Source organism: Thamnophis elegans, chromosome 4, assembly GCF_009769535.1.
Source record: "Thamnophis elegans isolate rThaEle1 chromosome 4, rThaEle1.pri, whole genome shotgun sequence".
Classification (NCBI taxonomy): Eukaryota; Metazoa; Chordata; class Lepidosauria; order Squamata; family Colubridae; genus Thamnophis; species Thamnophis elegans.
Window position 1 is genome coordinate 79,495,695 of NC_045544.1, and position 16,009 is coordinate 79,511,703.

The following is a 16,009-nucleotide window of genomic DNA, read 5'->3' on the forward strand; positions in this document are numbered from 1 at the left end:
TATGCACTATTGTAAAATTCTTTATTATCTTCTGTTCTTTATTATTTTTTCTTGCAAGAGTTGGCCTCTTTTTAAATTTTAAAATGAGAACAAGGCCTGTGCCTTACTTTAATTTATGCAAGAAGCCTTATTCATATGGTTGCTCTGGGGAAAAAAATCATGCTAGACAGGGATAGATCTAAAACCAGCCCCACTGTCCCCTAATCAAAATACACAAGTATGTAGTCAAGGAAAATTCACTCAAAAGGAAATTCACAGGTAAGATATATTCCCGCTGTACCAACAGTTTAAAACATACTGAATACATTGTACTTGTGCTAGTGTATAAGGAAGATAATTATACATGAGAACCTATGAACATGCTTTCACTTCTGCATTATGAGAACTTGCACAAATACTGATACATGTATATATATATATATATATTTGTTATAGATAAAGATGCTGCCTACGCCATCCAAATTTCATTATATCTTCAACCTGCGGGATCTTTCCAGAATTTGGCAAGGCATGTTAACAATTAAATCAGAAGAATGTACTAGTATTCATACACTTCTGTCTCTATTTAAACATGAATGTACCCGCGTAATTGCTGACAGGTATGACTATTTACTGAAGCATTACAAATAATAAGAGAAGGAATCAGCCACCTTCTAATCTGTTTTCATTCTGAAATCCAGATTCCAAAGATGAATTTGCAATCCAAAACAAAGCTACAAAAACAAAGCTACAAAGAAATGCTTAAGTGGGATTGCACAAAAGCGAATGTATACCCTGTAGAAGTCATTTTTGCAATTTGTTAGGGGAAAAAGGGGTGAATGAGTAGGCAGAGTCTGATGTTTCTATTTTGACTCTGCATTGAAAAATCTGGACATTTTAAGAGATAATTTTTAATTTATCTTTTAAATTATTATTTTTCCTTTCCATCATAGGAAAAATGGTGAGGGACTTCATATGTTGAAGGAATGGATGCGGGCTAACAAGCTTGTACTCAACCCGGAAAAGACCGAGTGGCTGTTGTGTTTCCCACCCAATAATTTGGTTAGCGTTCCACCACTCAGGCAGGGTTCGCAACTTGGGAGTCCTCCTGGACCCACAGCTGACCTTTGATCACCACCTGTCGGCTGTGACCAGGGGGCATTCGCCCAGGTTCACCTGGTGCGCCAGTTGCGGCCCTACCTGAATCGGGAGGCACTCACAACAGTCACTCGCACCCTCGTGACCTCTAGGCTGGAATACTGCAACGTGCTCTACATGGGGCTGCCCTTGAAGAGCATCCGGCGACTTCAGCTAGTCCAGAATGCGGCCGCGAGAGTGATTGTGGGTGCACCTCGGTTCACCCACATAACACCTATCCTCCGCGAGCTGCGCTGGCTACCTGTTGATCTCCGTGTGCGCTTCAAGGTGCTTCTTACCACCTATAAAGCCCTTCATGGTAGTGGATCTGGGTACTTGGGAGACCGCCTCCTGCCGATTACCTCCTCGAGACCGATTAGATCTCATAGATTAGGCCTCCTCCGAGTGCCATCTGCCAGCCAGTGCCGGCTGGCTATTACGCGGAGGAGAGCCTTTTCAGTGGCAGCTCCGACCCTCTGGAACGATCTCCCTGTGGAGATTCGTACCCTCACCACCCTTCAGACCTTCCGCGCAGCCCTCAAGAACTGGCTATCCCTCCAGGCCTGGGGGTAAAGATTTGATCCGCCCCCACCCGAATGTTGAATGAATGTTGTTTACTTTTTAATTATGTGTTATGTTATATGTTACTGTTTGTATCCCCTTCCTATAAGTTGTTAGCCGCCCTGAGTCCCCTCAGGGAAAAGGGCGGCCTATAAATAAACTTATTCCATTCCATTCCATTCCATTTTCAACTGTCATCTTCCCCCCTCCATTTTTCCTGTCTCTGTTTCAACTTGGCTAGTACTTCAGAAGGCTGATGTAAGGAGACTTGACATACCAATTTAGGATGTTTTATATCATCACAGAACTGTTAGAGGAGAGCAATAAACCCCATATTTCCAGAAGGTCAGAAATGGAAAAGATAGTGATGGAAGCCGAAGGCCTTTTCAATATTCTTCCACCTCTGCCCTTTCCAGTTGCCAATCGGTAGCTGTCTTTATGCCACAGACCAAGAGGAGGAATTTGAGCTGTTTCTCTTTAGACTTTTGTGTCGTGATTAAATTGACACCTACTGGTGCTGAAAGCAAAGGAAAACAAGACTCATAGAACATCTGGGTGGCTTCTTGCCATGTAACAGAAAGTATGTAAAGTTCAGATGTCATGAATACTCCATTTTGGTTTCTCTAAACTGGATTTGGGGTAGGAGTCTAAAGGAACAAATGAACTGCTATTTAGTGATGTGTTTCTGAATTTGATCAAACTCAGTTTTCACACACGAGTAGTTGGAATTCCATTTTGTGATTATTATTTTTTATGAACAGTGATTCACTGGTCCAGTAGTCCAAGATGAAATAGCCATGGAGGACAGTAACCAGTAATTAAATGGGAGGGTATGTTCCTACCATGGGGAACAGTATCTGGAAGGGAGACATTTTTCTACAATACAGTGAAATGAAGAAAAGTAGAGAAACTAGACAGCAACCACTTGATCCATCAGAAGGGTATTTTTTAAGATGTTTGGACTTCAACAGCCAGACTCCTGCATCCAGCAATGAAAAATACTGAGTTAAAGAATATTAATTCTTAAGTTTGGCAGGAAAACACAGATGGACAGCTGAAATTAAGTAGAGGATGGGATTGTTGTCTTTTGTTGTAAAAAGAAGTCTGTATTACAAGATAGTTGATAAGATAACTTTAAACATACTTAAACATATTACTTCCTGATGAAGTATGGCCCTAAATTGTAGTTTTTGCTTCATTCAGATATATATTATCTACCTAGTTCTAAGAAGATATGAATGTTACTGAAATGATTTTGTTCTCATTTTGTTTACATAGTTATTTAATCCAAAATTAGTGGGAGTTTTGCATTTATAACGACTAAATTTGTTTCTTGCAGATTTATTACCGAAGATGATGAAGAATGGTTTGACCGAAATTTTAGTAGAGTAATTGAAGAACATGTGGATCCAAATTTAGTATCACAAGTTACAGCTGAACCATATTTTGTAGATTTTTTGCGGGATATGCCTGAGCCAACAGGTGAAGAACCAGAAGATTTTGTGTTTGAAGCACCCAAAATTTATGAAACGGTATTTACATAGATTTTGATATTTATATCTTTTCTTGAGTCTAGGATGGGTAATTGCAAAACTGTAAGGAATAATATAAAACTGAAATCCATAGTTGAAAACTGCATGAAGTTTACCCATTACATTCCAGCATAATAAATATTCTGCAATAACTCTCTATAATGTTCAAGATTAGAGCCAATTGTACTTGGTAGTGGTACTTCCAAAGATAGAAAAAGTTCCAGTAAAGGAGTATATTTGTAGTTCAGGATTGAAATGAGGTGTCCTTGGTGCTCTCTAAGCTTGCTTGTTTTCTTGCAAACTTTTTATTATCCTAAATAGGTAACATCATCAATGCTATCTAGTTAGGGGAATTAAATGTTTGTTTTCTTGCAAATAGTTCATTATCCTAACTGGATAACATCATCAGTGCTACTTGGTTAGGGCAGTGTTTTTCAACCACTGTGCCGCGGCACACTAGTGTGCCGTGACATAGTGTAAGGTGTGCCGTGGGAAAATTATTTTATATATAGTCAATATAGGCACAGAGTTAAATTTTTTAAACATTTTCTAATGGTGGTGTGCCTCGTGATTTTTTTCATGAAAAAAGTGTGCCTTTGCACAAAAAGGTTGAAAAACACTGGGTTAGGGTAATGAAATGTTTTCAAGAAAACAAGCAAGTTCAGAGAACACCAAGGATCCCTCATAGAAAAAGTTCTCCAAAGAGCACCTTTCTATTTATTGGTATATCATGATACAAAGAATTGGTCATCTTTCTCATTTTTTACTAGTAGAAAAATTCTGGCAAACTAAGTTGTCCATGTCCATGGATAATTTAATTTGTGTTATCTGGATGTATAATTGATGTGCCAGCCTCCCAAGTTAGGTTGTAGCCTTAAGTCTTATCTCAAAATCTCTTACGGACAGTTTAGGTTTTTTCTTGCTCATGAACCTATTCTCAAGACCTCAAGACCTATTAACACTTACACTTAACATTAACACTTAGAAAGACACATAGACACAAATGTTTCCCCACAGACACACATTTTACTGGTCCAGGCAACAACATTTAATAACATGAACTGAGAATATGACTACCACTGGATGTGGGTTAAGCTTCTGTTCACAATAGGAAGGGAAAATCAAACTAGAGCTATATACAACCTTTCACAGATCTAGTCCTAATCTGTGATCAGGTTATATTTTCATTTTATGAACAAAATCTCCCTCTTACATGGATTAATTGAGGGTGAAGATTCATTCTCCAAGCTTGTGACTTGGTTTTCAAACGTTTGTTACCAGACTAGGTAACATTTTCAGTGGAGTTTAGGGGATGTCAGTGTTCTTCTGTTTCTAATGGCTTCAGGTGTGGATGTGTAAAGTGAGGGTCTTGTGATGGTTTAGCTGTGATTCATCAGTGAGTCTTGTGACTGGTCTTGTGATAAGGAGATTACATCAGGTCAGGGTCATTAGGATGTGAATTGCTGGTATGGGGTTTTTGCATGGGTTGCTTAAGAGATGGTGCTGTTTCTGGTTGGCAGTGCAGTTGATTTGGATTATGAGGGACTCATAGGCTGGTTGTAGATCAATGTGTCTGCTGACTGAATTGGTGGTGCAGTGTGCTTAGGTATATTCTCCTATGTGAGTAAACACAAGTGGTACTGAAGAATAAGTATAAGTATAATCTTTATTGTCATTGTACTTAAATACAACAAAATTGGTTTAAAGAATAATTAGAATGTGCTAGATGTCAGCTGCAACCATTGCCTTCTTACCAGTCACCTATTTTTCAAAAAAAGTAGGCTAAGAAAGAAACTTTTTTGTTTGTTTGTACATACTCATGATAAAATGGATGGCAATGATCCAGAGGGTCATCTTATTAATAAACAAAGGGTCTGAGCTTTTTTCTAGTTTTCTTGGTGACAGAATGTAAAGCTCGTTTTCTCAAAACAAGTTAACTATGGAAACCACAGGAAGTAATAGACTAGAGAATACAGAACAATTGAGATGAGCAGTGTGCTCGAAAATAGTATAGAAATATATCAACTTCATTATTTTATGATTTATTAAGCATACTTGTAAGTTGCCACAAACAAAAACAGTTGTCATGGCTCATACAGAAAAATGATCCCAAGGGCAACCTAATTTTCACAATCTTTCTTATGATTTACATTTACAATGTACTTAAATTACAAGAAATGGCAATATAGAAATTATGTAGTAGCTATGTTCAGAAAGCTGGCATAGAGAAGAACAATTATTAGAAAGGAACATGCAGTTTGAAAATCCAGCTACTACAAACCCAACATTAATTTCACACAGGGCAGCTATTATAGCTAAAAAGGCCATAGTCAGTGAAATAAGACAGATGCAAGCATGGATAAAGAGTCTACTGTACATGGTACAAGAGTGAGCTACCCCCACCCCCACCCCGTGCTGGAACAAGAGAGAGAAGATATCAAGGTTTACAAAATGCAATCATGTAATTAGGGAAGGCAATTTATTTTAATAAAATTTGTGTCTAGAAAACCAATGTGGGTACAAGTTGATTTCTCTGCATTTATGTGATGACATTTCTATAATTATTATAGATTATAATAGCTATAACATAGATTATTGCGGTGTTGTCGCCACACTGGAGGGCTGCTCATGTGTCCTTGCCTAATCAAAAGGAAAACACCAGACAAAATTCCTTGGGATGAGCAAAAAGCTTCGAATGATCATTGAAGGGCTCTTTTATTAGAAAAAGTTAGTTACAACGTCATCAAAAAGGAGCGTATCAAAAGGCATATATAATCACACATGGTACAAGTAAACTAATGAAAAATCACAGCATTCTACACATAAACCAATAGAAAATCACATCATGGCAAAGGGTGGGCAAAGGGGGAATAGAAAGTTACAAGCTGCATGGCATTGGGAGGGGGAGAGGGGGAATAGAAAGTTACAGCACAGCATAGGGGGGAGAAAGGGCATGTGTGGGAGTAGCTGGCTCACATATTTCATTGTTACATGAGGCTGCATAGTGAGTCCTGACCATTAGGCCAGAAAGATGTTTCTGGTGCGATGTTTTTGCATCCCTGTGTGTGTGTGTTTCAGGCAGCAGAAACTTCCCTGCACACAAACACCCGGAATGAATTCCAACAGATTATAAATATCATATCAAATATTATCCTGTGATATATTGTATAATTGTATAAATTATATCATGTTTGACTTTACTTTTTGGTGGTATGTTCTCTCCCCCATCCCCCGCCCCCACGCTTCCATTCAATCATGTGCAATTCTTGGAGAATATCTGGACAGGTCCATGCTATTTCTAGGCAAGGTTTTTCAGATGTGGTTTGCCATTGCCTCTACCCTAAGATTAACAAAAAGTGACAGGCTCAAGGTCACCCCGTTGTCTTAACTTTACATTATATATTTACCTTTCTTTATCCTTTTATTTTTAAATCATTTTAATTTATTGAAAGATTATTAATATCACCATCATACAAAATAATCGCTTTATCTATGCTTTTATCTGTCTTACCTGACAAGCTTATTTAATGTAACCTTCTATCTAGGCATTTATTTGTTTGTTTGTTTGTGTAGGTATAAATTCTTTGGGGAAAGACAATTTTTTTCAATTTTAGTGATTTGTTGATTGCAATGGTGGTTAATTTTAAAAATAAACTAAATAAATGGTAATTTTAACATTCTTATTTTCTTTACCATTAGGTTCCATCTTTAGAATTTTTAGCTGACAAATTACAGTTCTACCAAAGACAATATAATGAAAATGTTCGAGGTGGACTGCTTGATCTGGTGTTTTTCAAAGATGCTATAACACATCTTGTTAAGGTTTGTGTCTTTAACTCTAAATGTAAGCTTCATTTCAAATCATTCATTTATTCGGATTATGCCAATGCTACCTTTTATCAATTTCAGTATAAGTAAATAATATAAATAAATGAAAGCTAATTATTAAGTATTCAAAAATTAATAGCTTTTTACAGTGATGGTGGTATGATGATAGTGATAGTAATAATGATGTTTTCGCCTGACAGAAAGGTTGGTACTGTGTATCTTCCTGGTTTGCCATTACTGGGAAAACACTTTCTTGTAGGTGACCATGTAATGGAAATTATTAGCTCTCCTAGAAACACTGTTTTGAAAGGCTGCATATTATTTTAAGAAATTAGTTAATTTGTTGGCTATAAAATTTAATATGTGGTACTTAGTTTGGATTATGGTATTAATTAAAGATTATTAGGTCTATATTTTACCAGTAGAAAAGGTATAGAATTACCTATAAAACTCAAAGGGACATAAAAGCAAGTTTGTAGAGAAGAGATTCCTAACCTCCGGGCCATGGACCAGTGCTGCTCTATGACCTGTTAGGAACTGGGCCACGCAGCTGGAGGTGAGTGGCAGGTGAGTGAGTGAAACAAAAAATATCCCCCCCTCCAGTCCGTGGAAAAATTGTCTTCCACAAAACCGGTTCCTGGCGCCAAATGGTTGGGGACCATTACTGTGGAGGGAACTTCAATGTGGGTTTTGTAAATACTGTATATGCTTTGGAATTGTATAATAAAATTGAACTATTGTTTTTTACAACACAGTTCAGAGAAAGTTTCTGTGAAGTTCCTTTGAGATTTACAAATGCACACAGAGATGCACACCATCCTCACAGAAGAATATATATTTTTATCTTCTTTTCATTGCAAAACTGACAATTCCTTTTTTATAAATCTTCAGTGTAATGTAGTGGCTAGGACAGGAGAGACTAAGGTTTGAATCCATTCTTGGCTGAATGGGGGACTTTAGGCCAGTCATACTCCTAGCCCCACCTATTCCTCACATTTGTTTTGAAGCTAAAATGAAGTTCTATTTCTATTTCTCCATCACACATCCTGAAGAAAAGACCAAACCAAAATAAAATAAAATCTTTAAAAATAGGTTTGGGCTATGATTCAACTGTTCCATCTTTATGCAATGAGTTTAGCATACACTGTATGTCCTTTTTGTCTTTTAATATTGTAGATCTCCCGAATAATTCGGACAGCATGTGGGAAATGCTCTACTTGTAGGAGTTGGTGGTTCTGGGAAACAGAGTCTTTCCAGGCTTGCTTCTTTTATAGCTGGATACAAAATCTTTCAGATAACTTTAACAAGGTCAGAAACATTTACTTAACCAAAATGATTGAGTTTCCATACAGAATTAGAGGCTCCTATTTGTGATGAAGGTAGGAGTGGTGTGGTGGCCCTGGAGCTGTTGCCTCACAATCAGGAGGCTGTGAGTTCAATCCTGGGTAGAGGCAGATATTTCTGTCTCTGAGTTTAATGAGAATATATCTGCTGAACAGAACTCCACATTGGCAACAGGAAGAGCTTCCAGACATTAAACACTTGGCTAGCTCCATTCAGTTTCCCAGGCATTATGGGTCGTTAAAAGATTATGATGATTTGTAATGAAGGTAGATTGTGCATATCATGTGTCTACAGGACCACTGTTATGATATTAATGATTATATGTTCTACTGTTGAGTCATGTTAAACATATATTTTAAAAAATGACATAACTGAGGAAAAAATTTCTAGGCACATGAAGGAATTCTTCTTCTGTCCTCTGCTTATAATACATTTTTTTAAATGGCACTTGGCATGATACTTATAAAAGACTGGGTATGACATAAGTTCCTTCTGAGATGCCTATGCCAAATCTTTGGGAAGGACTTCACGGGTAGATAAAATGCCAAATGCTGTCTAATATCTGGCTGACTATGCAACCAACTATAATGTAAGAGTTATAATATATTAAACTAAAATATTTATATGTCATCTAGTGATAAAGAAAAAAAATTGTGATGGCTCTCAAATGAACAAATATACAGATTTTCTTTTATTCTTGAATTCTTTTAACTGCATATGATATTTTTTTACTGACATCCTTATAATGAAGAAAAGTTATTACATTTTAAATTGATCGCATTGATATAATATTGATTGATAATAACTCAACCTATTTAACATTAGGATTGGCATATATTTTAAGGCTATGCTCTAGGTTAAGTATTATAAAGCATCAGTGAGATAATGTGGTTAGTAGATGCAAGTTATAGTTCAAACAGAATGCTAATATATCTAACATAAATGTTGGTTCACAGCTGATTTATGATGGCATTGTGTCTAATAACCTTAATTTCTCCTAAGATGGTGAAAAGATTTTGCATAAAAAATGTTCTGGAATTATCAATAGCTCAGAATGGAGAAACTACTTGGATAAGCAGTTTATTTTTTTTTAAAAAGCTCCAGTTGCCATGACTCAACTCTATCTGGATGACGAGGAATCTTCGTAGATATCCTGGAATCAAGTTTAATTTTAAATTTGGTTTATTTTTAACACATAATCCAATTCTACATCCTTCTCTTTGTTTAGTTTCCATTTGAACAAATTATATCTTTCAGTCCAGTTCTGGCAGTCATCCCAATAGCTTTTCCTTTTATCTATTAAATCGGATGTGCCTTTGTGTACTAAGAGCTTAAATACATTTTGTTTCTTTCTCACTCTTTGACATTAATATGTGGGCAATGAAGAGCATAAACTTTAGGAACAATACTTTTTCTCATTTTTGCTTGGGTGGTTTCAGAAGTTCCATTTCAGTAACACTCCCCATTAAAATATGTAACAAAATTTCTTTGTGGATACAGGTCCTAAAGGAAGCATTTCTAGTTGCATAGAAGTCTTCTCACCTCCCATACTTACTGTACTGTATACTGTACTGATTTAATATTTGCTGACTTACACGTGAAGAATTTGTACTGTAGGTTAAATTTACTTGTTGATTTGCTTTCTCCCCTCAGGTCCTACAATGTGACCAATTTAACAGATGACTTAAAGAACTTATATAGAGTTGCTGGTGGTGAGGGAAAAGGAATCACATTTATTTTCACAGATAATGAAATAAAAGATGAAGCATTTCTTGAATATCTTAATAATCTTCTTCTTCCGGAGAGGTTAGAATTTCAAATCACTATAGATGTTGCTGTTATGCTGATTATTACATTCTTAAAGATAAAGGTTCCCCTTGCACATATGTGCTCATTGTTCTCAACTCTAGGGGGCAGTGCTCATCTCCATTTCAAAGCCAAAGAGCCAGCACTGTCCAAAGATGTCTCCGTGGTCATATGGCCTGCATGACTAAACACTGAAGGCACACGGAACACTGTTACCTTCCCACCAAAATGGTCCCTATTTATCTACTTGCATTTTTACATGCTTTCAAACTGCTAGGTGGGCAGAAGCTGGGACAAGTAACGGGAGCTCACTCCATTATGCGGCGCTAGGGATTCGAACCACCAAACTGCCGACCTTTCTGATTGACAAGCTCAGTGTCATAGCCACTGAGCCACCACATCCCTTACACTCCATCCCTTACATTCTTACTTGTGGTTAAATATGCCAGTAAGCTTCACCTTGATTAAGACCCTGATACAATGATTCATAAAACATAAAATTACACCTCTGAAGCACTTTGGAAGTTGTTGAGTTTTATTCAAAAATTAATTTTATTGTATTCATTTGAAAAGCTGAAATTTAATGTATTCATTGACAGTAATTTGAAGCATAAAGTGGTATGACCTTTTTTTCCCCTCAAGAAATACATGTGGAAGCAATAGACCTTTATAAGAGAAAGACCGTTGGCTTACCTGAACGGTCGTTCTCGGGCACTGCGAGGAGAGTCCAATGCTGGTTAACACAGCCTATCTGCCCTTGGACTGAGTGATTTTTTTAGTTGACCACGCCTCCCTTTGCCTCTGCATGCTCAGTTCGAAAACGAAGGAAACCGTCCTGTAATCAGTTACAGTTAATACAGTCACATCGTTCAATATAATAAACACCTCGGGCGGGTTTGGACTCTCCTTGCAGTGCCCCGAGAATGACTGTTCAGGTAAGCCAACAGTCTTTCTCCAGTGCACTGCTCGGAGAGTCCAATGCTGGGACATGCCCAAGCTATTGAGTCCCAGGGTGGGGAAGCGCCGTAGCCTCTGGCCTTTCAGCCACTCTTTGTAATACTCTTCTGCCAAAGAGGCTTCGGCTGAGGCAAAGGTGTCAATCTTATAGTTTTGATAAAGGCCGTGGGGGAAGCCCATGTGGCCGCTCTACAAATGTCTAGAATAGAAGCCTGGGTTGCCCAGGCCGCAGAAGCTGCTGCGCTCCTAGTGGAGTGTGCGGTGACCCGTCCCCCCACTGGGGTTGGTTAGGGTGCCTGGCTGTAGCCACTGGCGCTGTACAGCGTCCATAAAGAGGTCAGGCACCGGGATAACCTCAGGAGTTTCTATTGTCTCTTTGAATAAGCCATGCTTATGATCCCTGGATGTGGAAGCTTGAGAGGCCTCAGGCCTGGAAGTGGGGCCTAACTCTGTCGCCGTCATGGCCTTGTGTAAGATTGATTTGAATAAGGACGGCTTAAACAGGCCAGTGAATGTTGGTTTGTCAGGGGTAGGGTTTTCGTCTTCAGAAAGCACAAAAATTTCCCCTTCTTCCTGCTCAGAACTTGAAAGCCCAGAGTGAGATGGGCTGGAAGATGGGGAGGAGGATTCAGGCTCCTTGGAAGTGGAGCCTTTAGGCTTGCGCTTTTCCTTTGGGCCTTGCCCTTGTGAGAGCCCCTGGCTTAATGCCTTCAGCTATCCCTTGGGAAATGGCTAAGGAAATTACCTCCCTCATTTCATCAGAAAGAGCAGGGCCTTTACCCCTCTTCAGCTTCTGCTTACTGGGCCTGCGATGGCTAGGCCTGCCTGAGCTGGATTCACCCTTCCCACACTGGGAATCCTGGATAGAATCTCGTTCCTCTCCAATGGAGGAGCTAGGGGAGTCGGGTACCCCAAGAAGCTTCTGGAGACGGATTCCTGGACCTATAGTCATCCCCAGACAAGAATTCACTGTCCCCAGTGGATTGGGCCTCACGATCAGGGGAAGCTACCTCCCTGCTGCGATGGTCTGGGCTAGGTTCTGGCTGATGGGGCCTAGAACCTTCCTGGGATCCACTGTGGCTCTTGGTGAAGACCTTTCAAGTGAGCCCTTGTGCCCTTTGCCTTTTTTCACAGAGGGATCCAGCTTGCTGCGTTTGCTGGAGGGGCCCTGCCTGTTCCCCTAAGGCCTCCCTGCATTCCTCTGCCATTTCAGGTCCCCACGAGGCCTGGAAGATAGCTGGAGCTGGGATTGGCACGCGCTGGCCGTTGAGGCTCAAATGTGCTCGCAGAATCTTCAGGAGGGAAGGGGCCGCCTGGGGTTCGGATTCCTTCCTCCCACCCGCCCTCGTCCCCGAGACTTATCTTCCTCTCAAGGAGAGACTAGCTGGCTCCCCAGGCTAGTCCCCAGCCTCCTTGCAGCGTTCTGCAGTCGCTGAGGGCTGGCTGTGGCTCCGCTTGGGCTGTCTGACTCTTCGCTTCTCCTGCCTCTCACTAGCAGCCTCTGAAGGAATTTTTTCACTCCTCGCACGATCTGCGCTCTTGCCGCTCTTCACAGCGATTCAGAGCGATCCAAAATGGCGGGGGTACGCGCACAGCCGCTTCCCGCTCTTTCTAGCCTCACAGCCCAGAAAAGCGCGCGAAGGTTCCAACCATCGCCGCTGTTGCTGGGCAGAATGGAGCAGCTGAGGGATCCCTAGCAATACGGCCTGCAGGCTTCAGAGCCTTCTCAGAGCCTTCTCTGGGGCTTCTTTTCGCCTGGAACGCCCCTGTCCTGGCTGGGGAAATCGCTCATCCCACTAGCCGCTCCTGCCGCTCGCCAGCATCCCCTGGGCGAGCTTTCTCAATCCTCTGGAGCGCTTGCGACCAGCAGCAGCAGAGAAAGCCCGGTAGCCCTTTTAAAGTGACAGAAGCCTCAATGGAGGCAATTTTGACAGTTCTTACAGTAGCTGTAATTTTCTCTATCTGAGAATCTAAACGTGGTCCAAAGTGGGAAACTTTCCAGCCTATCTGATCTTAGACTGGAGCTCTCCCAAAACAGTCCTAACGGGCGGACTGAGTTTTCGAACTGAGCATGCAGAGGCAAAGGGAAGCCTGGTCAACTAAAAACATCACTCAGTCCAAGGGCAGATAGGCTGTGTTAACCCAGCATTGGACTCTCCGAGCAGTGCACTGGAGAATGAAACCTAGTAAATTTGAAAGAAATAAATGCATTAGAATCTTTAGCTAGCCAGTATCCATTTTTTCCAGTGGAGTATATTTGTTATAACTTCTTATTGTTATTCATTTATCATCTAAATAAAGTTAATATTTCTAGAATGTTCAATATTTTGAACTAGTTGTAAGCATTGAAAAGAATAAAATCCCAAGCATAAAAGACAATGTGCAACATTTTGAATACTGTGTATATGAATACCTATGCTTCATTATTTCTTGATATATTATTTGATATATTATATTACATTATTTTTTCATATATTTTTATAAATACATTAGTGAACCTCAGTTACCTCTGAATTATAAACTGAAGCAGATGTCTCCTGAATTAGGAGAGTCTTGGAATGTATGAATCAAAACTGTGGTATTTTAATAATATTTAATATGTCTTTTTCTTCTAATTTTTGATTTTCCTGATAAGATCTCCAATTTATTTCCTCGAGATGAACTGGATGAAATAACACAAGGACTTATATCTGTAATGAAAAAAGAGCTGGCACGAGTTCCTCCAACTTTTGATAATCTTTATGAATATTTTATATCCCGGTCAAGGAAAAACCTCCATGTAGTACTCTGCTTTTCTCCTGTGAGTTCCCTTTAAATATATGTTTAGACAACCAATGATCCATTAGGTCATCATTTCAGAGATATCTCCTTCCCAAAACAGAGAAGCAGAATGATCATGGGTGGGCAAAAAAGCAGTGGGAACAGGAGCAACTTCTGACTTCCTGCTGGCTTTCTCATTGACTTCCCTCATAGGAAGTTGGCATGGAGCATTGGAAATGACAATCACAGGATTATGCCTGGCCACATCATTAGGATGGTGCTAAAATAGGCACATCTTCAAAAAATTTCAATCCCACAGGACTAATTGTTCCCAGACTTTCAATGCATTACGTCAACCTGTTTAAGGTATAGGTGGTCCTCAACTTATGACTACAATTGAGTCCAAAATTTCCATTGCTAAGCAAGGCAGTTAAGTAAGTTGCATCCCATTTTATGACTTTTATTGTCACAATTGTTAAACCAATCACTGCAGTTGTTAAGCGAATCTGGCTACCCTCATTGCACTTTGCTTGTTGGAAGCAAGACCTGGCTCTCCCAGCAGGCCTGGGGATAGGTTTCCAATTTACCCGCCCGAGTGTTGACTGTTGAATGCATGTTGTGGTTTACCATTTTATTTTGTTCACTATTGTTTGTCTCTTGGTACTGCACCCCCTCCCCTTGTGATTGTAAGCCGCCCTGAGTCCCCTCAGGGAGAAGGGCGGCCTATAAATCTCAATAAAATGAAATGGAAAAAAAAAAGCCAGTTGTGAAGTCATGAATACATGCCAGTTGCCAAGCACCCAGATTTGTTTAAGTGACCAAGGGTCATAAATGTGAAATGTCATAAATCACATTTTTCAGTGCCATTGTAACTTCGTACAATCACTAATTGCTTTTTTTATATGAAACAATTGCACTGGAAACTGTATATAAGTCAGACAGCAGATAAGTTTAATAAATCATGATCATCAATATTATCTGCCATATTTCCCATAAATATATTTCATTGATATGTCACTTTTTGTCTATTTCTTATTTTTGCTAGGTTGGTGAGAAATTTCGTGCACGATCTTTGAAATTTCCTGGTCTAATATCTGGATGTACTATGGATTGGTTTACTCAGTGGCCCAAGGAAGCCCTAGTTGCTGTGTCTCAGTATTTTCTGTCAGGTTTCAATATTGTCTGTTCTGCTGAAGTTAAAGCACATGTGGTAGAAACTATGGGCATCTTTCATGACTTGGTTTCAGAAAGCTGTGACAATTATTTTCAAAGGTAGTATATTTAACCATGTATTAATTCTGTAATAATTATTTTAGAAATAGATGTATTTATGTACCTAAAAACCATTTTGCAATTTAATCTCAACATGAGTTATAAATTTGAAAGAATTTTGAAGGTCACCTAGTGCAACCTCCTGGCATCACTGATAGATGACTATTCAGTGTCTGAAGAATTCATGAATGAAAGAAAATTCACCACATATTGTGACTGATGTAAATAACATCACTAATATATAGTAAAAATCATAGAAACCTCCATTGCCTTATTTTTCTATGTCAATTGCCACCCTTGCAAAGCAAAATATACTTACAATTCAAAAGCAACCCTGACACACTGTGACAATTGATAAACAGATGTAACAGAAAATTATATATAGCACCATTATTTTGGTTTGAGGGGAAACATGATTATTTTACAAACTTTACTTCATAAATTACAGTTTAGAACCGTGATTCATGTATATATATAATAATGTAATACCCTAGGTTGTATCTTGAGATCATTATATAGTTAAATGTCATTTGAACCTGAAGAGATATCACTATTGTAAATTACAGATATCGGCGAAGAGCTCATGTCACTCCCAAATCTTATCTTTCTTTCATCAATGGCTACAAAGAAGTTTATGCTGAAAAACTGTTCAGCATTAATGAACAAGCTGAGCGTATGAATATAGGTAAGATAAGTACAAGTCAAAAACCTTATTTTCTCCTTTTACTATATCATCATATAGCAATATAGCAATAGCGCTATAGCAATAGCACTTAGACTTATATATCGCTTCACAGTGCTTTACAGCCCTCTCTAAGTGGTTTACAGATTCA

At 39.1% G+C, this 16,009-nt stretch overlaps 1 protein-coding gene across 1 annotated transcript in view; it reads left to right on the plus strand.

Moving 5' to 3' along the window:
• The window catches only part of DNAH8 (dynein axonemal heavy chain 8), a 148,333-nt gene that overhangs the window by 79,470 nt on the left and 52,854 nt on the right, over positions 1-16,009 (plus strand). Inside the window, 10 exon segments of the mRNA XM_032217125.1 lie at positions 436-599; positions 3,017-3,209; positions 6,909-7,031; positions 8,214-8,240; positions 8,242-8,345; positions 10,035-10,171; positions 10,174-10,187; positions 13,780-13,944; positions 14,950-15,176; positions 15,743-15,861. Of these exon segments, the coding sequence (XP_032073016.1) occupies positions 436-599; positions 3,017-3,209; positions 6,909-7,031; positions 8,214-8,240; positions 8,242-8,345; positions 10,035-10,171; positions 10,174-10,187; positions 13,780-13,944; positions 14,950-15,176; positions 15,743-15,861 (1,273 nt within the window).